At 42.8% G+C, this 16,101-nt stretch overlaps 1 protein-coding gene across 1 annotated transcript; it reads right to left on the reverse strand.

The window, feature by feature from the left end:
* Nucleotides 1–138: 138 nt before the first annotated feature.
* Nucleotides 139–15,576, reverse strand: gig2e (grass carp reovirus (GCRV)-induced gene 2e). The gene is given in 9 exon segments (XM_047343858.1): nt 139–402; nt 405–434; nt 437–600; nt 602–736; nt 4,596–5,039; nt 6,815–6,861; nt 9,012–9,424; nt 14,139–14,593; nt 15,462–15,576. Coding segments are annotated over 8 exon segments (1,830 nt in total). The 5' UTR covers nt 14,593; nt 15,462–15,576; the 3' UTR covers nt 139–259.
* Between the last annotated feature and the right edge of the window lie 525 nt (nt 15,577–16,101).

Consider the following 16,101-nt stretch of genomic DNA (forward strand, 5'->3'; position numbering starts at 1 on the left):
GCATCATGATTTCTGAGTTTAGTGTTGGAGCATTTCTGATTCTGCTCCATGATCCAGTTCGATCGTCTGGACAAAATAGAAACATGATCTACAGAGACTGTGACGGAGTTTCAGAGATGAAATGAACAGGACACTTGGTTTTCAACAAAAGCTTCTCAGGTTTATTTTGCAGATTTTGATAATTGTATGAAAATTGTTTTTATCCAATATATAAAATAAGCTAAAAATAAACTGGTAACATCTCTCTGTGCTCAGATGTTCACATGGTCACACACCCAGACGAAGACGATCCTTCATCATCGTCGCCGTCTGTTGAAGTCGGTTTGATGATTTGAAGGATCTGGATTCGAGCCGGATCCCAGACACAATTCTCCTCCAGACCGCTCTTCACCATCCCACAGTTGGGGGCACCCAGGCGGTGTCATACCCTGGTTGTGCCAGGTCTTCTGAAACTGGTGATTCTGGTAATTGATGGCGATCACTTTTCCAACCCGTACCTTGACCTTAATGACGACCTTGTCATGCTCAGGGTGATCAATGGGATAGCGGCTGGCTTTGTCCACGTCTCTGCTGAGGTAGACACCAGGGCCGAGCATCCCCCGAGGACCGTCGGAAACCGGAGTTCTGGATGGCTGTGGAGCACTCCCTGGGTGGTCCCGGGTACATGACGTAGGTTCGATCACTAACCGGCTGAGAGGTCCGAGCCGAAAGGTCCCAGGGGCGGATCGAAGTCGCTCTTCAGCCCACTTCATGTTGGTGCAAGTCATTCTGCAGAGATTATTGGTATTATTATAATTATTATGATAATATTATAATTATTATTTCACAGGATTGAAGTGATGACAGTGTTCAATATCTGTGTGTGGTGACCCCCCAACATAAAATCAAATGACAGCTTCTTCATTCAAACTAAAATCATTTAGTTGTTTTCTTCAACCAGCAGGTGTCACCAGATCATCAGGAAGTTTCCATGAGGCCTCTTTAAGTTTAGGGCTGAAAACAGGGAGTGCTGATGTAAAACATAAAGATGGTCCACGTGGCCATCTTGTGTAAAACAGGGTCATACAGGCACTCGATCAATCAGAGTCAGTCTCAGCTGTCAATCATGTCTGTCAATCAATCTGTTTTCATATCATTCAAACCAGCTGATCAGAAACATGAACACTGGAACTGGCAGGTGATACTGAAGCAGACGGACTTTAACTGCTGCTGATGTTTCCACAGTGATGAACTAAAGATCACGTCTTCTTCTTCTGTGCATATAAAAGAGTTTTCCAGCCCTGACTTAATTAAAAAGTTGTTTCCCATGATTTAAAATGATAAACGTGCACTCAAACCTAATAAAACAGCTCCATGGTTTTAACAGAGTTCAGATTTTTGCAGGTTTAGGCCTGAACACATGAATCTGTTTCTCCCACTGAAGGTTTCAGAACAAACTTTCCATCAGACGAACACGGATGAAGATCTTCATCTTTTACCGCTGGCCGTAAAACAAATGGCCCTCGGGGATAATACAGACATCCTTCCTTCCTTCCTAAGATATTTACAGTAAAACCAGATTTGTAGGAGAAACAAAGTGAGTGTTCACGTACCTCTGTGTCCAACAGTGAACAGTGTGTGAGTCCTTCTGGAAACATTTAGGGAGCGGCCCTTATAAACGTTCATCCAACTTTCACTTTCGTTTCCACTCAGACAGGACATGTTGATTTAGGACATATTTCTTACTGCTGGCCAGAGCCTCACGTAAATAAGACATTTTACAGTAACCCCAGATGCTGGTGTTCGGTGGCAGATAAGAAGATCATTCAAAGACGTCACGGTCAAGAAGAAGCCGGTTTAGAAACTCCTCAGATCCACATTCCCTCAGGTTTTCATTGTTCTGGTTCATTCTGATTGTATCAAAGTTTATAACTTCAGGAAACTCTGGCATTTTTAATTTCCCAGGTTTATTTCCCACAAACCCACGGCTGACGTTTCACTCCACACGCAGCTTAACGAGGTGTTTCAGCTTTTTAAAGAACGATTTCTACATGAATCATTTGGAACATTTCATGTGTGCGTGTGTGTGTGTGCGTGTGTGTGCATGTGTGTTTCTGCGTGTGTGTTTCTGTGTTTCTGCGTGTGTGCGTGTGTGTGCGTGTGTGTTTCTGTGTTTCTGTGTGTGTGCGTGTGTGCGTGTGTGTTTCTGTGTGTGTGTGTGTGTTTCTCTGTTTCTGCGTGTGTGTGCGTGTGTGTTTCTGCGTGTGTGTGCGTGTGTGTGTGTGTGTGTGTCTGTGTGTGTGTGTGTGTGTGTGTGTGTGTTTGTGTTTGTGAGTGAGTGAGTGTGTGTGTGTGTGTGTGTGTGTGTGTGTGTGTGTGTGTGTGTGTGTGTGTGTGTGTGTGTGTGTGTGTGACTCATGCCAATGTTACTAATCTTTATTTGTCTTTCCTGCTGGTTCACTTTCGCTCCGACTGGTTTTGCTCTGAACTTCTTTTACCTGCTCTTCATGTTATTTCTCGACCCTCTGAACTGAAAGAAGATCAACTGAGAAGAAAAGAGAAAGCAGCTCGTTCTTAAGATCAAATACTTTACTGAATAAAACGCACAATATTAAATTAAACTATGTTGGGACATGGTTTTGTGAAACAAAGTTCGGGCCTCCATGTGCAGTCAAAAGCCTGAAGCCGCATGTCCCTTTGTTCTGGAGAAAACCAGAGCCTCCAGAACTCCGTCTCCCAGGGGCCTCAACGTCACACAGAGGTGTGAAAACCGACAGGAGACACAAGTTTCAACTCCTATTGGTCACTGTGGGCCCCATGACCTGTGAGGTCACCGGGCCAATATAAGGCCTGTTCCCCTCTCTTCTGTCTCTTTTCTACAATCCCTCCGAGGGAGAAGGCTGTCCAGCCTCTTTCCATTCACCTCTTCGAGAGGAGCACACCGCTCCTTCCACGAATCCTCTCAGAGGAGAAGGGCGACGGTCCAACTCACTCTTTCAACTCAAATCAACTTCATGGAGGAGAGTTGCAGCTTCCAGCTCATCTCACCAAGGAAACCTCCTCGCAATCCAAGCTCTACCAACCTCTCTGCAGGAGAACTTCAACCAGCAACTGAGCTGCACAGCCCAACAGAACCACGAAGGCAGGAGCCACACAACCAGCAAGACGATTTCACAGAACTTCGAACAGCACAGCAACTTCTTTTTTCCCCTTTCCACGGACGGGTAACACAACTGGGCTTAATAATTATACTAGGCTAAGCAAAGACTGTTTATTCGATTCCTTGTGATGTTTATAAGTTTGATTTGTGTTGTGATATTTTGGTTACAAGTTATTTGAAAGTTAATGTTAGTTATGCTCTTCACAGTCTTTCCTTGCATGCATCTAGTAACTTTCTCTAATTTGGCACCAACACAGAGACATGCATATCGCAGCACCTAATTATCTCTGACTCCGCTACATGTCGTAAACATTCCAATAGGGGAAGGGTGTTATCTTCAAGTGGCCAGCCGCCATTTTGGAAGCACGCTGACTCACACAGACACACACAAATGCATACTCACATGCCTATCTTTGTTTAGTAAGTACACGGTTAGTAATTTGTGTTTTTATACTTTATTATATTCATAATAAATGTTTTTCTTTCACAAATGTTTTTTCATTCATGTTGCATAAGTGAATTTTGCCAACCTCTGCACTGTCAAGAACTCCATATCCTTCAACTTAGCTAACTGTCTATATGGTAATTTTGGTTATAGTTATTAATTTAATTGTTAATCAGAGTTCCAAATTGGTAGTTAGTACTTTTATGAGACTTAATCAATAATGTGGCTATCTTTTCCCTTCCTTTGAAGGGTGGTGCCCCGAGGTAACTTTAATCAATTAAAGTTATTATTTAATATTAATATTTTTTATATTAATATTCAATATTTTATTTTGATAACCAAATGTATTGAATGCCGAAAGGCCCACCATTTTATGGTATCACGTTTAATGCATTATTGCACAACAACTATATCAATCATGTATACTCCACAGACCTGTGTGTGTGGGACACATTTCGATTCAGAGGAAAACTTAAAACTTCACCTGAATGTGTACTTGAAGTAGAAATACTCATAAAGCTGGTGAGGACTAAAGTGCGTTCTTTTTTAGAGAAATCAGAAATGTGAATAATTAATCATTATTTTTAAATCTCAGTTGATATGAAACCTCGTGGGCCTCTACATTGGCCTCACTCTCTGGAGTCTACGTGTAAATATCAAGCTGCAGTCCGTCATTTGTTAGCTTAGCATAATGGAAACAAGAACTCCTTTAAGATCAGTAACATATCATATCTTATTTATTCTAACCCAAAGTCTAAACGTGACGCATCATGATTTCTGGAGGTTTATGTGTTGGAGCATTTCTTGATTCTGCTCCATGATCCAGTTCTACCTCGCCTGGACAAAACAGAAACATGATCTACAGAGACTGTGACGGAGTTTCAGAGATGAAATGAACAGGACACTTGGTTTTCAACAAACAGCTTCTCAGGTTTATTTTGCAGATTTTGATAATTGTATGAAAATAGTTTTTATCCAATATATAAAATAAGCTAAAAATAAACTGGTAACATCTCGCTGTGCTCAGATGTTCAAGTCGGTTTGATGATTCTAATGATCTGGATTCGAGCCGGATCCCAGACACAATCCTCCTCCAGACCGCTCTTCACCATCCCACAGTTGGGGGGCACCCAGGCGGTGTCAAACCCCTGGTAGTGCCAGGTCTTCTGAGACGGGTGATACTGGTGATTGATGGCGATCACTTTTCCAACCCGTACCTTGACCTTAATGACGACCTTGTCATGCTCAGGGTGATCAATGGGATAGCGGCTGGCTCTCTGCAGGTCTCTGCTGAGGTAGACACCAGGGCCGAGCATCCCCCCCGAGGACCGTCGGAAACCGGAGTTCTGGATGGCTCTGGAGCACTGCCTGGTGGTCCTGGTACATGACGTAGGTTTGATCACTAACCGGCTGAGAGGTCCGAGCCGAAAGGTCCCAGGGGCGGATCGAAGTCGTCTTCAGCCCACTTCATGTTGGTGCAAGTCATTCTGCAGAGATTATTGGTATTATTATAATTATGATGATAATATTATATATCACAACATGTACTGGTTCATCACTATCACCAAACCCAGTGATGACAGTGTTCAATATCTGTGTGTGGTGACCCACCCCCCCCCAACATAAAATCAAATGACAGCTTCTTCATTCAAACTAAAATCATTTGTTCTGCTGCCTCTCAAACTCTGTTTTCTTCAACCAGCAGGTGTCACCAGATCATCAGGAAGTTTCCATGAGGCCTCTTTAAGTTTAGGGCTGAAAACAGGAAGTGCTGATGTAAAACATAAAGATGGTCCACGTGGCCATCTTGTGTAAAACAGGGTCATACAGGCACTCGATCAATCAGGAGTCAGTCTCAGCTGTCAATCATGTCTGTCAATCAATCTGTTTTCATATCATTCAAACCAAGCTGATCAGAAACATGAACACTGGAACTGGCAGGTGATACTGAAGCAGACGGACTTTAACTGCTGCTGATTTTTCCACAGTGATGAACTAAAGATCACGTCTTCTTCTTCTGTGCATATAAAAGAGTTTTCCAGCCCTGACTTAATTAAAAAGTTGTTTCCCGTGATTTAAAATGATAAACGTTGACTCAAACCTAATAAAACAGCTCCATGGTTTTAACAGAGTTCAGATTTTTGCAGGTTTAGGCCTGAACACATGAATCTGTTTCTCCCACTGAAGGTTTCAGAACAAACTTTCCATCAGACAAACACGGATGCAGATCTTCATCTTTTACCGCTGGCCGTAAAACAAATGGCCCTCGGGGATAATACAGACATCCTTCCTTCCTTCCTAAGATATTTACAGTAAAACCAGATTTGTAGGAGAAACAAAGTGAGTGTTCACGTACCTGTGTGTCCAACAGTGAACAGTGTGTGAGTCCTTCTGGAAACATTTAGGGAGCGGCCCTTATAAACGTTCATCCAACTTTCACTTTCGTTTCCACTCAGACAAGACATGTTGATTTAGGACATGTTTGTTCCTGCTGGCGAGAGCCTCACGTAAATAAGACATTTTACAGTAACCCCCAGATGCTGGTGTTCGGTGGCAGATAAGAAGATCATTCAAAGACGTCAGGGTCAAGAAGAAGCCGGTTTAGAAACTCCTCAGATCCACATTCCCTCAGGTTTTCATTGTTCTGGTTCATTCTGATTGTATCAAAGTTTATAACTTCAGGAAACTCTGGCATTTTTTAATTTCCCAGGTTTATTTCCCACAAACCCACGGCTGACGTTTCACTCCACACGCAGCTTAACGAGGTGTTTCAGCTTTTTAAAGAACGATTTCTACATGATTCATTTGGAACATTTCATGTGTGTGCGTGTGTGTGTGTGTGTGTGCGTGTGTGTGCATGTGTGTTTCTGCATGTGTGTGCGTGTGTGTTTCTGTGTTTCTGCGTGTGTGTGCGTGTGTGTGCGTGTGTGTTTCTGTGTGTGTGTGTGTGTGTGTTTCTCTGTTTCTGCGTGTGTGTGCGTGTGTGTTTCTGCGTGTGTGTGCGTGTGTGTGCGTGTGTGTTTCTGTGTGTGTGTGTGTGTGTGTGTTTGTGTTTGTGAGTGAGTGAGTGGAGTGAGTGAGTGAGTGTGTGTGTGTGTGTGTGTGTGTGTGTGTGTGTGTGTGTGTGTGTGTGTGTGTGTGTGTGACTCATGCCAATGTTACTAATCTTTATTTGTCTTTCCTGCTGGTTCACTTTCGCTCCGACTGGTTTTGCTCTGAACTTCTTTTACCTGCTCTTCATGTTATTTCTCGACCCTCTGAACTGAAAGAAGATCAACTGAGAAGAAAAGAGAAAGCAGCTCGTTCTTAAGATCAAATACTTTACTGATTAAAACGCACAATATTAAATTAAACTATGTTGGGACATGGTTTTTGTGAAACAAAGTTCGGGCCTCCATGTGCAGTCAAAAGCCTGAAGCCGCATGTCCCTTTGTTCTGGAGAAAACCAGAGCCTCCAGAACTCCGTCTCCCAGGGGCCTCAACGTCACACAGAGGTGTGAAAACCGACAGGAGACACAAGTTTCAACTCCTATTGGTCACTCTGGGCCCCATGACCTGTGAGGTCACCGGGCCAATACAAGGCCTGTTCCCCCTCTCTTCTGTCTCTTTTCTACAATCCCTCCGAGGGGAGAAGGCTGTCCAGCCTCTTTCCATTCACGTCTTCGAGAGGAGCACACCGCTCCTTCCACGAATCCTCTCAGAGGAGAAGGGCGACGGTCCAGCTCACTCTTTCAACTCAAATCAACTTCATGGAGGAGAGTTGCAGCTTCCAGCTCATCTCACCAAGGAAACCTCCTCGCAATCCAAGCTCTACCAACCTCTAAGCCGCGACGCGATGTCCTGCAGGAGAACTTCAAACAGCAACTGAGCTGCACAGCCCAACAGAACCACGAAGGCAGGAGCCACACAACCAGCCAGACGATTTCACAGAACTGCGACTGCACAGCAACTTCTTTTTTCCCCTTTCCATGGACGGGTAACACAACTGGGCTTAATAATGATACTAGGCTAAGCAAAGACTGTTTATTCGATTCTGTGTGATGTTTATAAGTTTGATTTGTGTTGCTGTGATATTGTGGTTACAAGTTATTTGAAAGTTAATGTTAGTTATGCTCTTCAGTCTTTCCTTGCATGCATCTAGTAACTTTCTCTAATTTGGCACCAACACAGAGACATGCATATCTCAGCACCAAATTATCTCTGACCCCCGCTACATGTCGTAAAGATTCCAATAGGGGGGAAGGGTGTTATCTTTAGAGTGGCCAGCCGCCATTTTGGAAGCACGCTGACTCACACAGACACACACACATGTATACTCACATGCCTATCTTTGTTTCGTAAGTACACTGTTAGTAATTTGTGTTTTTATACTTTATTATATTCATAATAAATGTTTTTCTTTCACAAATGTTTTCTCATTCATGTTGCATAAGTGAATTTTGCCAACCTCTGCACTGTCAAGAACTCCATATCCTTCAACTTAGCTAACTGTCTATATGGTAATTTTGGTTATAGTTATTAATTGTATTGTTAATCAGAGTTCCAAATTGGTAGTTAGTACTTTTATGAGACTTAATCAATAATGTGGCTATCTTTTCCCTTCCTTTGAAGGGTGGTGCCCCGAGGTAACTTTAATCAATTAAAGTTATTATTTAATATTAATATTTTTTATATTAATATTCAATATTTTATTTTGATAACCAAATGTATTGAATGCCGAAAGGCCCACCATTTTATGGTATCACGTTTAATGCATTATTGCACAACAACTATATCAATCATGTATACTCCACAGACCTGTGTGTGTGGGACACATTTCGATTCAGAGGAAAACTTAAAACTTCACCTGAATGTGTACTTGAAGTAGAAATACTCATAAAGCTGGTGAGGACTAAAGTGCGTTCTTTTTTTTAGAAAAATCAGAAATGTGAATAATTAATCAGTATTTTTAAATCTAAATCAATTGATATGAAACCTCGTAGACCTCTATAGAAACCGACTTCTTTGTGTTGCCCTCTGCTGGTCAGACAGAGAATGCAGGTTTCAGGCACCACATTGGCATCACTGTTTGTTAGCTTAGCATAATGGAAACAAGAACCTCTTTAAGATCAGTAACATATCATGTCTTATTTATTCTAACCCAAAGTCTAAACGTGACGCATCATGATTTCTGGAGGTTTATGTGTTGGAGCATTTCTTGATTCTGCTCCATGATCCAGTTCGACCTCGTCTGGAAAAAATAGAAACATGATCTACAGAGACTGTGACGGAGTTTCAGAGATGAAATGAACAGGACACTTGGTTTTCAACAAACAGCTTCTCAGGTTTATTTTGCAGATTTTGATAATTGTATGAAAATAGTTTTTATCCAATATATAAAATAAGCTAAAAATAAACTGGTAACATCTCGCTGTGCTCAGATGTTCAAGTCGGTTTGATGATTTGAAGGATCTGGATTCGAGCCGGATCCCAGACACAATCCTCCTCCAGACCGCTCTTCACCATCCCACAGTTGGGGGGCACCCAGGCGGTGTCAAACCCCTGGTCGTGCCAGGTCGTCTGAAACTGGTGATTCTGGTAATTGATGGCGATCACTTTTCCAACCCGTACCTTGACCTTAATGACGACCCTGTCATGCTCAGGGTGATCAATGGGATAGCGGCTAGCTTTCCGCAGTTCTCTGCTGAGGTAGACACCAGGGCCGAGCATCCCCCCCGAGGACCGTCGGAAACCGGAGTTCTGGATGGCTCTGGAGTTCTGACTGGTGGTCCCGTGGTACATGACGTAGGTTCGATCACTAACCGGCTGAGAGGGTCCGAGCCGAAAGGTCCCAGGGGGCGGATCGAAGTCGTCTTCAGCCCACTTCATGTTGGTGCAAGTCATTCTGCAGAGATTATTGGTATTATTATAATTATGATGATAATATTATATATCACAACATGTACTGGTTCATCACTATCACCAAACCCAGTGATGACAGTGTTCAATATCTGTGTGTGGTGACCCACCCCCCCCAACATAAAATCAAATGACAGCTTCTTCATACAAACTAAAATCATTTGTTCTGCTGCCTCTCAAACTCTGTTTTCTTCAACCAGCAGGTGTCACCAGATCATCAGGAAGTTTCCATGAGGCCTCTTTAAGTTTAGGGCTGAAAACAGGAAGTGCTGATGTAAAACATAAAGATGGTCCACGTGGCCATCTTGTGTAAAACAGGGTCATACAGGCACTCGATCAATCAGGAGTCAGTCTCAGCTGTCAATCATGTCTGTCAATCAATCTGTTTTCATATCATTCAAACCAAGCTGATCAGAAACATGAACACTGGAACTGGCAGGTGATACTGAAGCAGACGGACTTTAACTGCTGCTGATGTTTCCACAGTGATGAACTAAAGATCACGTCTTCTTCTTCTGTGCATATAAAATAGTTTTCCAGCCCTGACTTAATTAAAAAGTTGTTTCCCATGATTTAAAATGATAAACGTTGACTCAAACCTAATAAAACAGCTCCATGGTTTTAACAGAGTTCAGATTTTTGCAGGTTTAGGCCTGAACACATGAATCTGTTTCTCCCACTGAAGGTTTCAGAACAAACTTTCCATCAGACGAACACGGATGCAGATCTTCATCTTTTACCGCTGGCCGTAAAACAAATGGCCCTCGGGGATAATACAGACATCCTTCCTTCCTTCCCAAGATATTTACAGTAAAACCAGATTTGTAGGAGAAACAAAGTGAGTGTTCACGTACCTGTGTGTCCAACAGTGAACAGTGTGTGAGTCCTTCTGGAAACATTTAGGGAGCGGCCCTTATAAACGTTCATCCAACTTTCACTTTCGTTTACACTCAGACAGGAAATGTTGATTTAGGACATATTTCTTACTGCTGGCGAGAGCCTCACGTAAATAAGACATTTTACAGTAACCCCCAGATGCTGGTGTTCGGTGGCAGATAAGAAGATCATTCAAAGACGTCAGGGTCAAGAAGAAGCCGGTTTAGAAACTCCTCAGATCCACATTCCCTCAGGTTTTCATTGTTCTGGTTCATTCTGATTGTATCAAAGTTTATAACTTCAGGGAAACTCTGGCATTTTTTAATTTCCCAGGTTTATTTCCCACAAACCCACGGCTGACGTTTCACTCCACACGCAGCTTAACGAGGTGTTTCAGCTTTTTAAAGAACGATTTCTACATGAATCATTTGGAACATTTCATGTGTGTGCGTGTGTGTGTGCGTGTGTGTGCATGTGTGTTTCTGCGTGTGTGTGCGTGTGTGTTTCTGTGTTTCTGCGTGTGTGCGTGTGTGTGCATGTGTGTTTCTGCGTGTGTGTGCGTGTGTGCGTGTGTGTTTCTGTGTGTGTGTGTGTGTTTCTCTGTTTCTGCGTGTGTGTGCGTGTGTGTTTCTGCGTGTGTGTGCGTGTGTGTGCGTGTGTGTTTCTGTGTGTGTGTGTGTGTGTGTGTGTTTGTGTTTGTGAGTGAGTGAGTGTGTGTGTGTGTGTGTGTGTGTGTGTGTGTGTGTGTGTGTGTGTGTGTGTGTGTGTGTGTGTGTGTGTGTGTGTGTGTGTGTGTGTGTGACTCATGCCAATGTTACTAATCTTTATTTGTCTTTCCTGCTGGTTCACTTTCGCTCCGACTGGTTTTGCTCTGAACTTCTTTTACCTGCTCTTCATGTTATTTCTCGACCCTCTGAACTGAAAGAAGATCAACTGAGAAGAAAAGAGAAAGCAGGCCGTTCTTAAGATCAAATACTTTACTGAATAAAACGCACAATATTAAATTAAACTATGTTGGGACATGGTTTTTGTGAAACAAAGTTCGGGCCTCCATGTGCAGTCAAAAGCCTGAAGCCGCATGTCCCTTTGTTCTGGAGAAAACCAGACCCTCCAGAACTCCGTCTCCCAGGGGCCTCAACGTCACACAGAGGTGTGAAACCGACAGGAGACACAAGTTTCAACTCCTATTGGTCACTCTGGGCCCCATGACCTGTGAGGTCACCGGGCCAATACAAGGCCTGTTCCCCTCTCTTCTGTCTCTTTTCTACAATCCCTCCGAGGGAGAAGGCTGTCCAGCCTCTTTCCATTCACGTCTTCGAGAGGAGCACACTGCTCCTTCCACGAATCCTCTCAGAGGAGAAGGCGACGGTCCAGCTCACTCTTTCAACTCAAATCAACTTCATGGAGGAGAGTTGCAGCTTCCAGCTCATCTCACCAAGGAAACCTCCTCGCAATCCAAGCTCTACCAACCTCCTAGCCGCGACGCGATGTCCTGCAGGAGAACTTCAAAAGCAACTGAGCTGCACAGCTCAACAGAACCACCAAGGCAGGAGCCACACAACCAGCAAGACGATTTCACAGAACTTCGAACAGCACAGCAACTTCTTTTTTCCCCTTTCCACGGACGGGTAACACAACTGGGCTTAATAATTATACTAGGCTAAGCAAAGACTGTTTATTTGATTCCTTGTGATGTTTATAAGTTTGATTTGTGTTGTGATATTTTGGTTACAAGTTATTTGAAAGTTAATGTTAGTTATGCTCTTCACAGTCTTTCCTTGCATGCATCTAGTAACTTTCTCTAATTTGGCACACACACAGACACACGCTTATCTCAGCACCTAATTATCTCTGACCCCGCTACATGTCGTAAACATTCCAATAGGGGTATTATCTTGAAGTGGCCAGCGCCATTTTGGAAGCACGCTGACTCACACAGACACACACATGCATACTCACATGCCTATCTTTGTTTAGTAAGTACACTGTTAGTAATTTGTGTTTTTATACTTTATTATATTCAAAATAAATGTTTTCTTTCACAAATGTTTTCTCATTAATGTTGCATAAGTGAATTTTGCCAACCTCTGCACTGTCAAGAACTCCATATCCTTCAACTTAGCTAACTATCTATATGGTAATTTTGGTTATAGTTAGGGATGCACCGATATGGAAATTTGTTTATTACTTGAATAATATGAAATACAGAAAAAGTGACAAGTGTAACTTTAGATGCCATGGATGTTCACACTGGACCCGCATTTCTCGCGCGGTCAGCCCGCGATTCTCCGCTTGTTGTTGTATGTAACCCGTTCAATGTCGGGTGTCGGGGTAAATGACGTATTCTCCAAGCAAGCCTTTAGCCCCCTCTCTCTCTTTTTATCTATATGACTGCTTGTGTGGCTGTAGTGGATGGGCAGGGGGACATTTAATTGTGTGATTGGGAAAATTGGGAAAATTAAAACTCCAGGACAACAGAAGGGGAATACAAAGTATGGGATGCATATTTGATCATTTATATCATATAAAATATGTCATTTATATCGTTTAAAATCATTTTTCAGTCTGTTTTCTGGCGCGATCATCGCTCGCGCCAAAACCATCGGTGAAGGCGCTGGCGCGGCGCATCGCAGCCCATGTGAACCGCACAAAGGTTTAACAGGGGATGGGAGGCGCCTGGCTTTCCTTGGCGGCGCGCAGCCGGCGCCAGTGTAAACCCGCGTCAGTGTACCATAATCTGGATGCCAGATTGGCAGGCTGCAGAAAACATACCAATGAACATGGCCAATGTTATCGTGAAAGTCAAGTTTATTACCGATACGCGATGGCAGTAAACGAGGCGAATATCGTCCGCTACCGATATACGGCCGATACATCGGTGCACCACTAGTTATAGTTATTAATTTAATTGTTAATCAGAGTTCCAAATTGGTAGTTAGTACTTTCATGAGACTTAATCAATAATGTGGCTATCTTTTCCCTTCCTTTGAAGGGTGGTGCCCCGGTAAGTTTAATCAATTAAAGTTATTATTTAATATTAATATTTTTAATATTAATATTCAATATTTTATTTTGATAACCAAATTTATTGAATGCCAAAAGGCCCACCATTTTATGGTATCACGTTTAATGCATTATTGCACAACAACTATATCGATCATGTATACTCCACAGACCTGTGTGTGTGGGACACATTTCGATTCAGAAGAAAACTTAAAACTTCACCTGAATGTGTACTTGAAGGAGAAATACTCATAAAGCTGGTGAGAAATAAAGTGCGTTCTTTTTTTTAGAGAAATCAGAAATGTGAATAATTAATCATTATTTTTTAAATCTCAGTTGATATGAAACCTCGTGGGCCTCCACATTGGCCTCACTCTCTGGAGTCTACGTGTAAATATCAAGCTGCAGTCCATCGTCTGTTAGCTTAGCATAATGGAAACAAGAACCTCTTTAAGATCAGTAACATATCATATCTTATTTATTCTAACCCAAAGTCTAAACGTGACGCATCATGATTTCTGGAGGTTTATGTGTTGGAGCATTTCTTGATTCTGCTCCATGATCCAGTTCGACCTCGTCTGGACAAAACAGAAACATGATCTACAGAGACTGTGACGGAGTTTCAGAGATGAAATGAACAGGACACTTGGTTTTCAACAAACAGCTTCTCAGGTTTATTTTGCAGATTTTGATAATTGTATGAAAATAGTTTTTATCCAATATATAAAATAAGCTAAAAATAAACTGGTAACATCTCGCTGTGCTCAGATGTTCAAGTCGGTTTGATGATTTGAAGGATCTGGATTCGAGCCGGATCCCAGACACAATCCTCCTCCAGACCGCTCTTCACCATCCCACAGTTGGGGGGCACCCAGGCGGTGTCAAACCCCTGGTATTGCCAGGTCTTCTGAGACGGGTGATACTGGTGATTGATGGCGATCACTTTTCCAACCCGTACCTTGACCTTAATGACGACCTTGTCATGCTCAGGGTGATCAATGGGATAGCGGCTGGCTTTCTGCAGGTCTCTGCTGAGGTAGACACCAGGGCCGAGCATCCCCCCCGAGGACCGTCGGAAACCGGAGTTCTGGATGGCTCTGGAGTTCTGACTGGTGGTCCCGTGGTACATGACGTAGGTTCGATCACTAACCGGCTGAGAGGGTCCGAGCCGAAAGGTCCCAGGGGGCGGATCGAAGTCGTCTTCAGCCCACTTCATGTTGGTGCAAGTCATTCTGCAGAGATTATTGGTATTATTATAATTATGATGATAATATTATATATCACAACATGTACTGGTTCATCACTATCACCAAACCCAGTGATGACAGTGTTCAATATCTGTGTGTGGTGACCCCCCCCCCCCAACATAAAATCAAATGACAGCTTCTTCATACAAACTAAAATCATTTGTTCTGCTGCCTCTCAAACTCTGTTTTCTTCAACCAGCAGGTGTCACCAGATCATCAGGAAGTTTCCATGAGGCCTCTTTAAGTTTAGGGCTGAAAACAGGAAGTGCTGATGTAAAACATAAAGATGGTCCACGTGGCCATCTTGTGTAAAACAGGGTCATACAGGCACTCGATCAATCAGGAGTCAGTCTCAGCTGTCAATCATGTCTGTCAATCAATCTGTTTTCATATCATTCAAACCAAGCTGATCAGAAACATGAACACTGGAACTGGCAGGTGATACTGAAGCAGACGGACTTTAACTGCTGCTGATGTTTCCACAGTGATGAACTAAAGATCACGTCTTCTTCTTCTGTGCATATAAAAGAGTTTTCCAGCCCTGACTTAATTAAAAAGTTGTTTCCCATGATTTAAAATGATAAACGTTGACTCAAACCTAATAAAACAGCTCCATGGTTTTAACAGAGTTCAGATTTTTGCAGGTTTAGGCCTGAACACATGAATCTGTTTCTCCCACTGAAGGTTTCAGAACAAACTTTCCATCAGACGAACACGGATGCAGATCTTCATCTTTTACCGCTGGCCGTAAAACAAATGGCCCTCGGGGATAATACAGACATCCTTCCTTCCTTCCTAAGATATTTACAGTAAAACCAGATTTGTAGGAGAAACAAAGTGAGTGTTCACGTACCTGTGTGTCCAACAGTGAACAGTGTGTGAGTCCTTCTGGAAACATTTAGGGAGCGGCCCTTATAAACGTTCATCCAACTTTCACTTTCGTTTACACTCAGACAGGAAATGTTGATTTAGGACATATTTCTTACTGCTGGCGAGAGCCTCACGTAAATAAGACATTTTACAGTAACCCCCAGATGCTGGTGTTCGGTGGCAGATAAGAAGATCATTCAAAGACGTCAGGGTCAAGAAGAAGCCGGTTTAGAAACTCCTCAGATCCACATTCCCTCAGGTTTTCATTGTTCTGGTTCATTCTGATTGTATCAAAGTTTATAACTTCAGGGAAACTCTGGCATTTTTTAATTTCCCAGGTTTATTTCCCACAAACCCACGGCTGACGTTTCACTCCACACGCAGCTTAACGAGGTGTTTCAGCTTTTTCAGCTCAACAACCACATGTGACTTCAAACATCTGTGAGGGACAACATCTTCATATGAAAGAGATTAACTCATCTCTATGTGTTTCAAACTGGTGGATGGAAACTCACCTTATCCTCAGTGTGTGTGTGTGTGTGTGTGTGTGTGTGTGTGTGTGTGTGTGTGTGTGTGTGTGTGTGTGTGTGTGTGTGTGTGTGTGTGTGTGTGTGTGTGACACT

The sequence above is a fragment of the Hippoglossus stenolepis genome, chromosome 16 (genome assembly GCF_022539355.2).
Source record: "Hippoglossus stenolepis isolate QCI-W04-F060 chromosome 16, HSTE1.2, whole genome shotgun sequence".
Lineage (NCBI taxonomy): Eukaryota > Metazoa > Chordata > Actinopteri > Pleuronectiformes > Pleuronectidae > Hippoglossus > Hippoglossus stenolepis.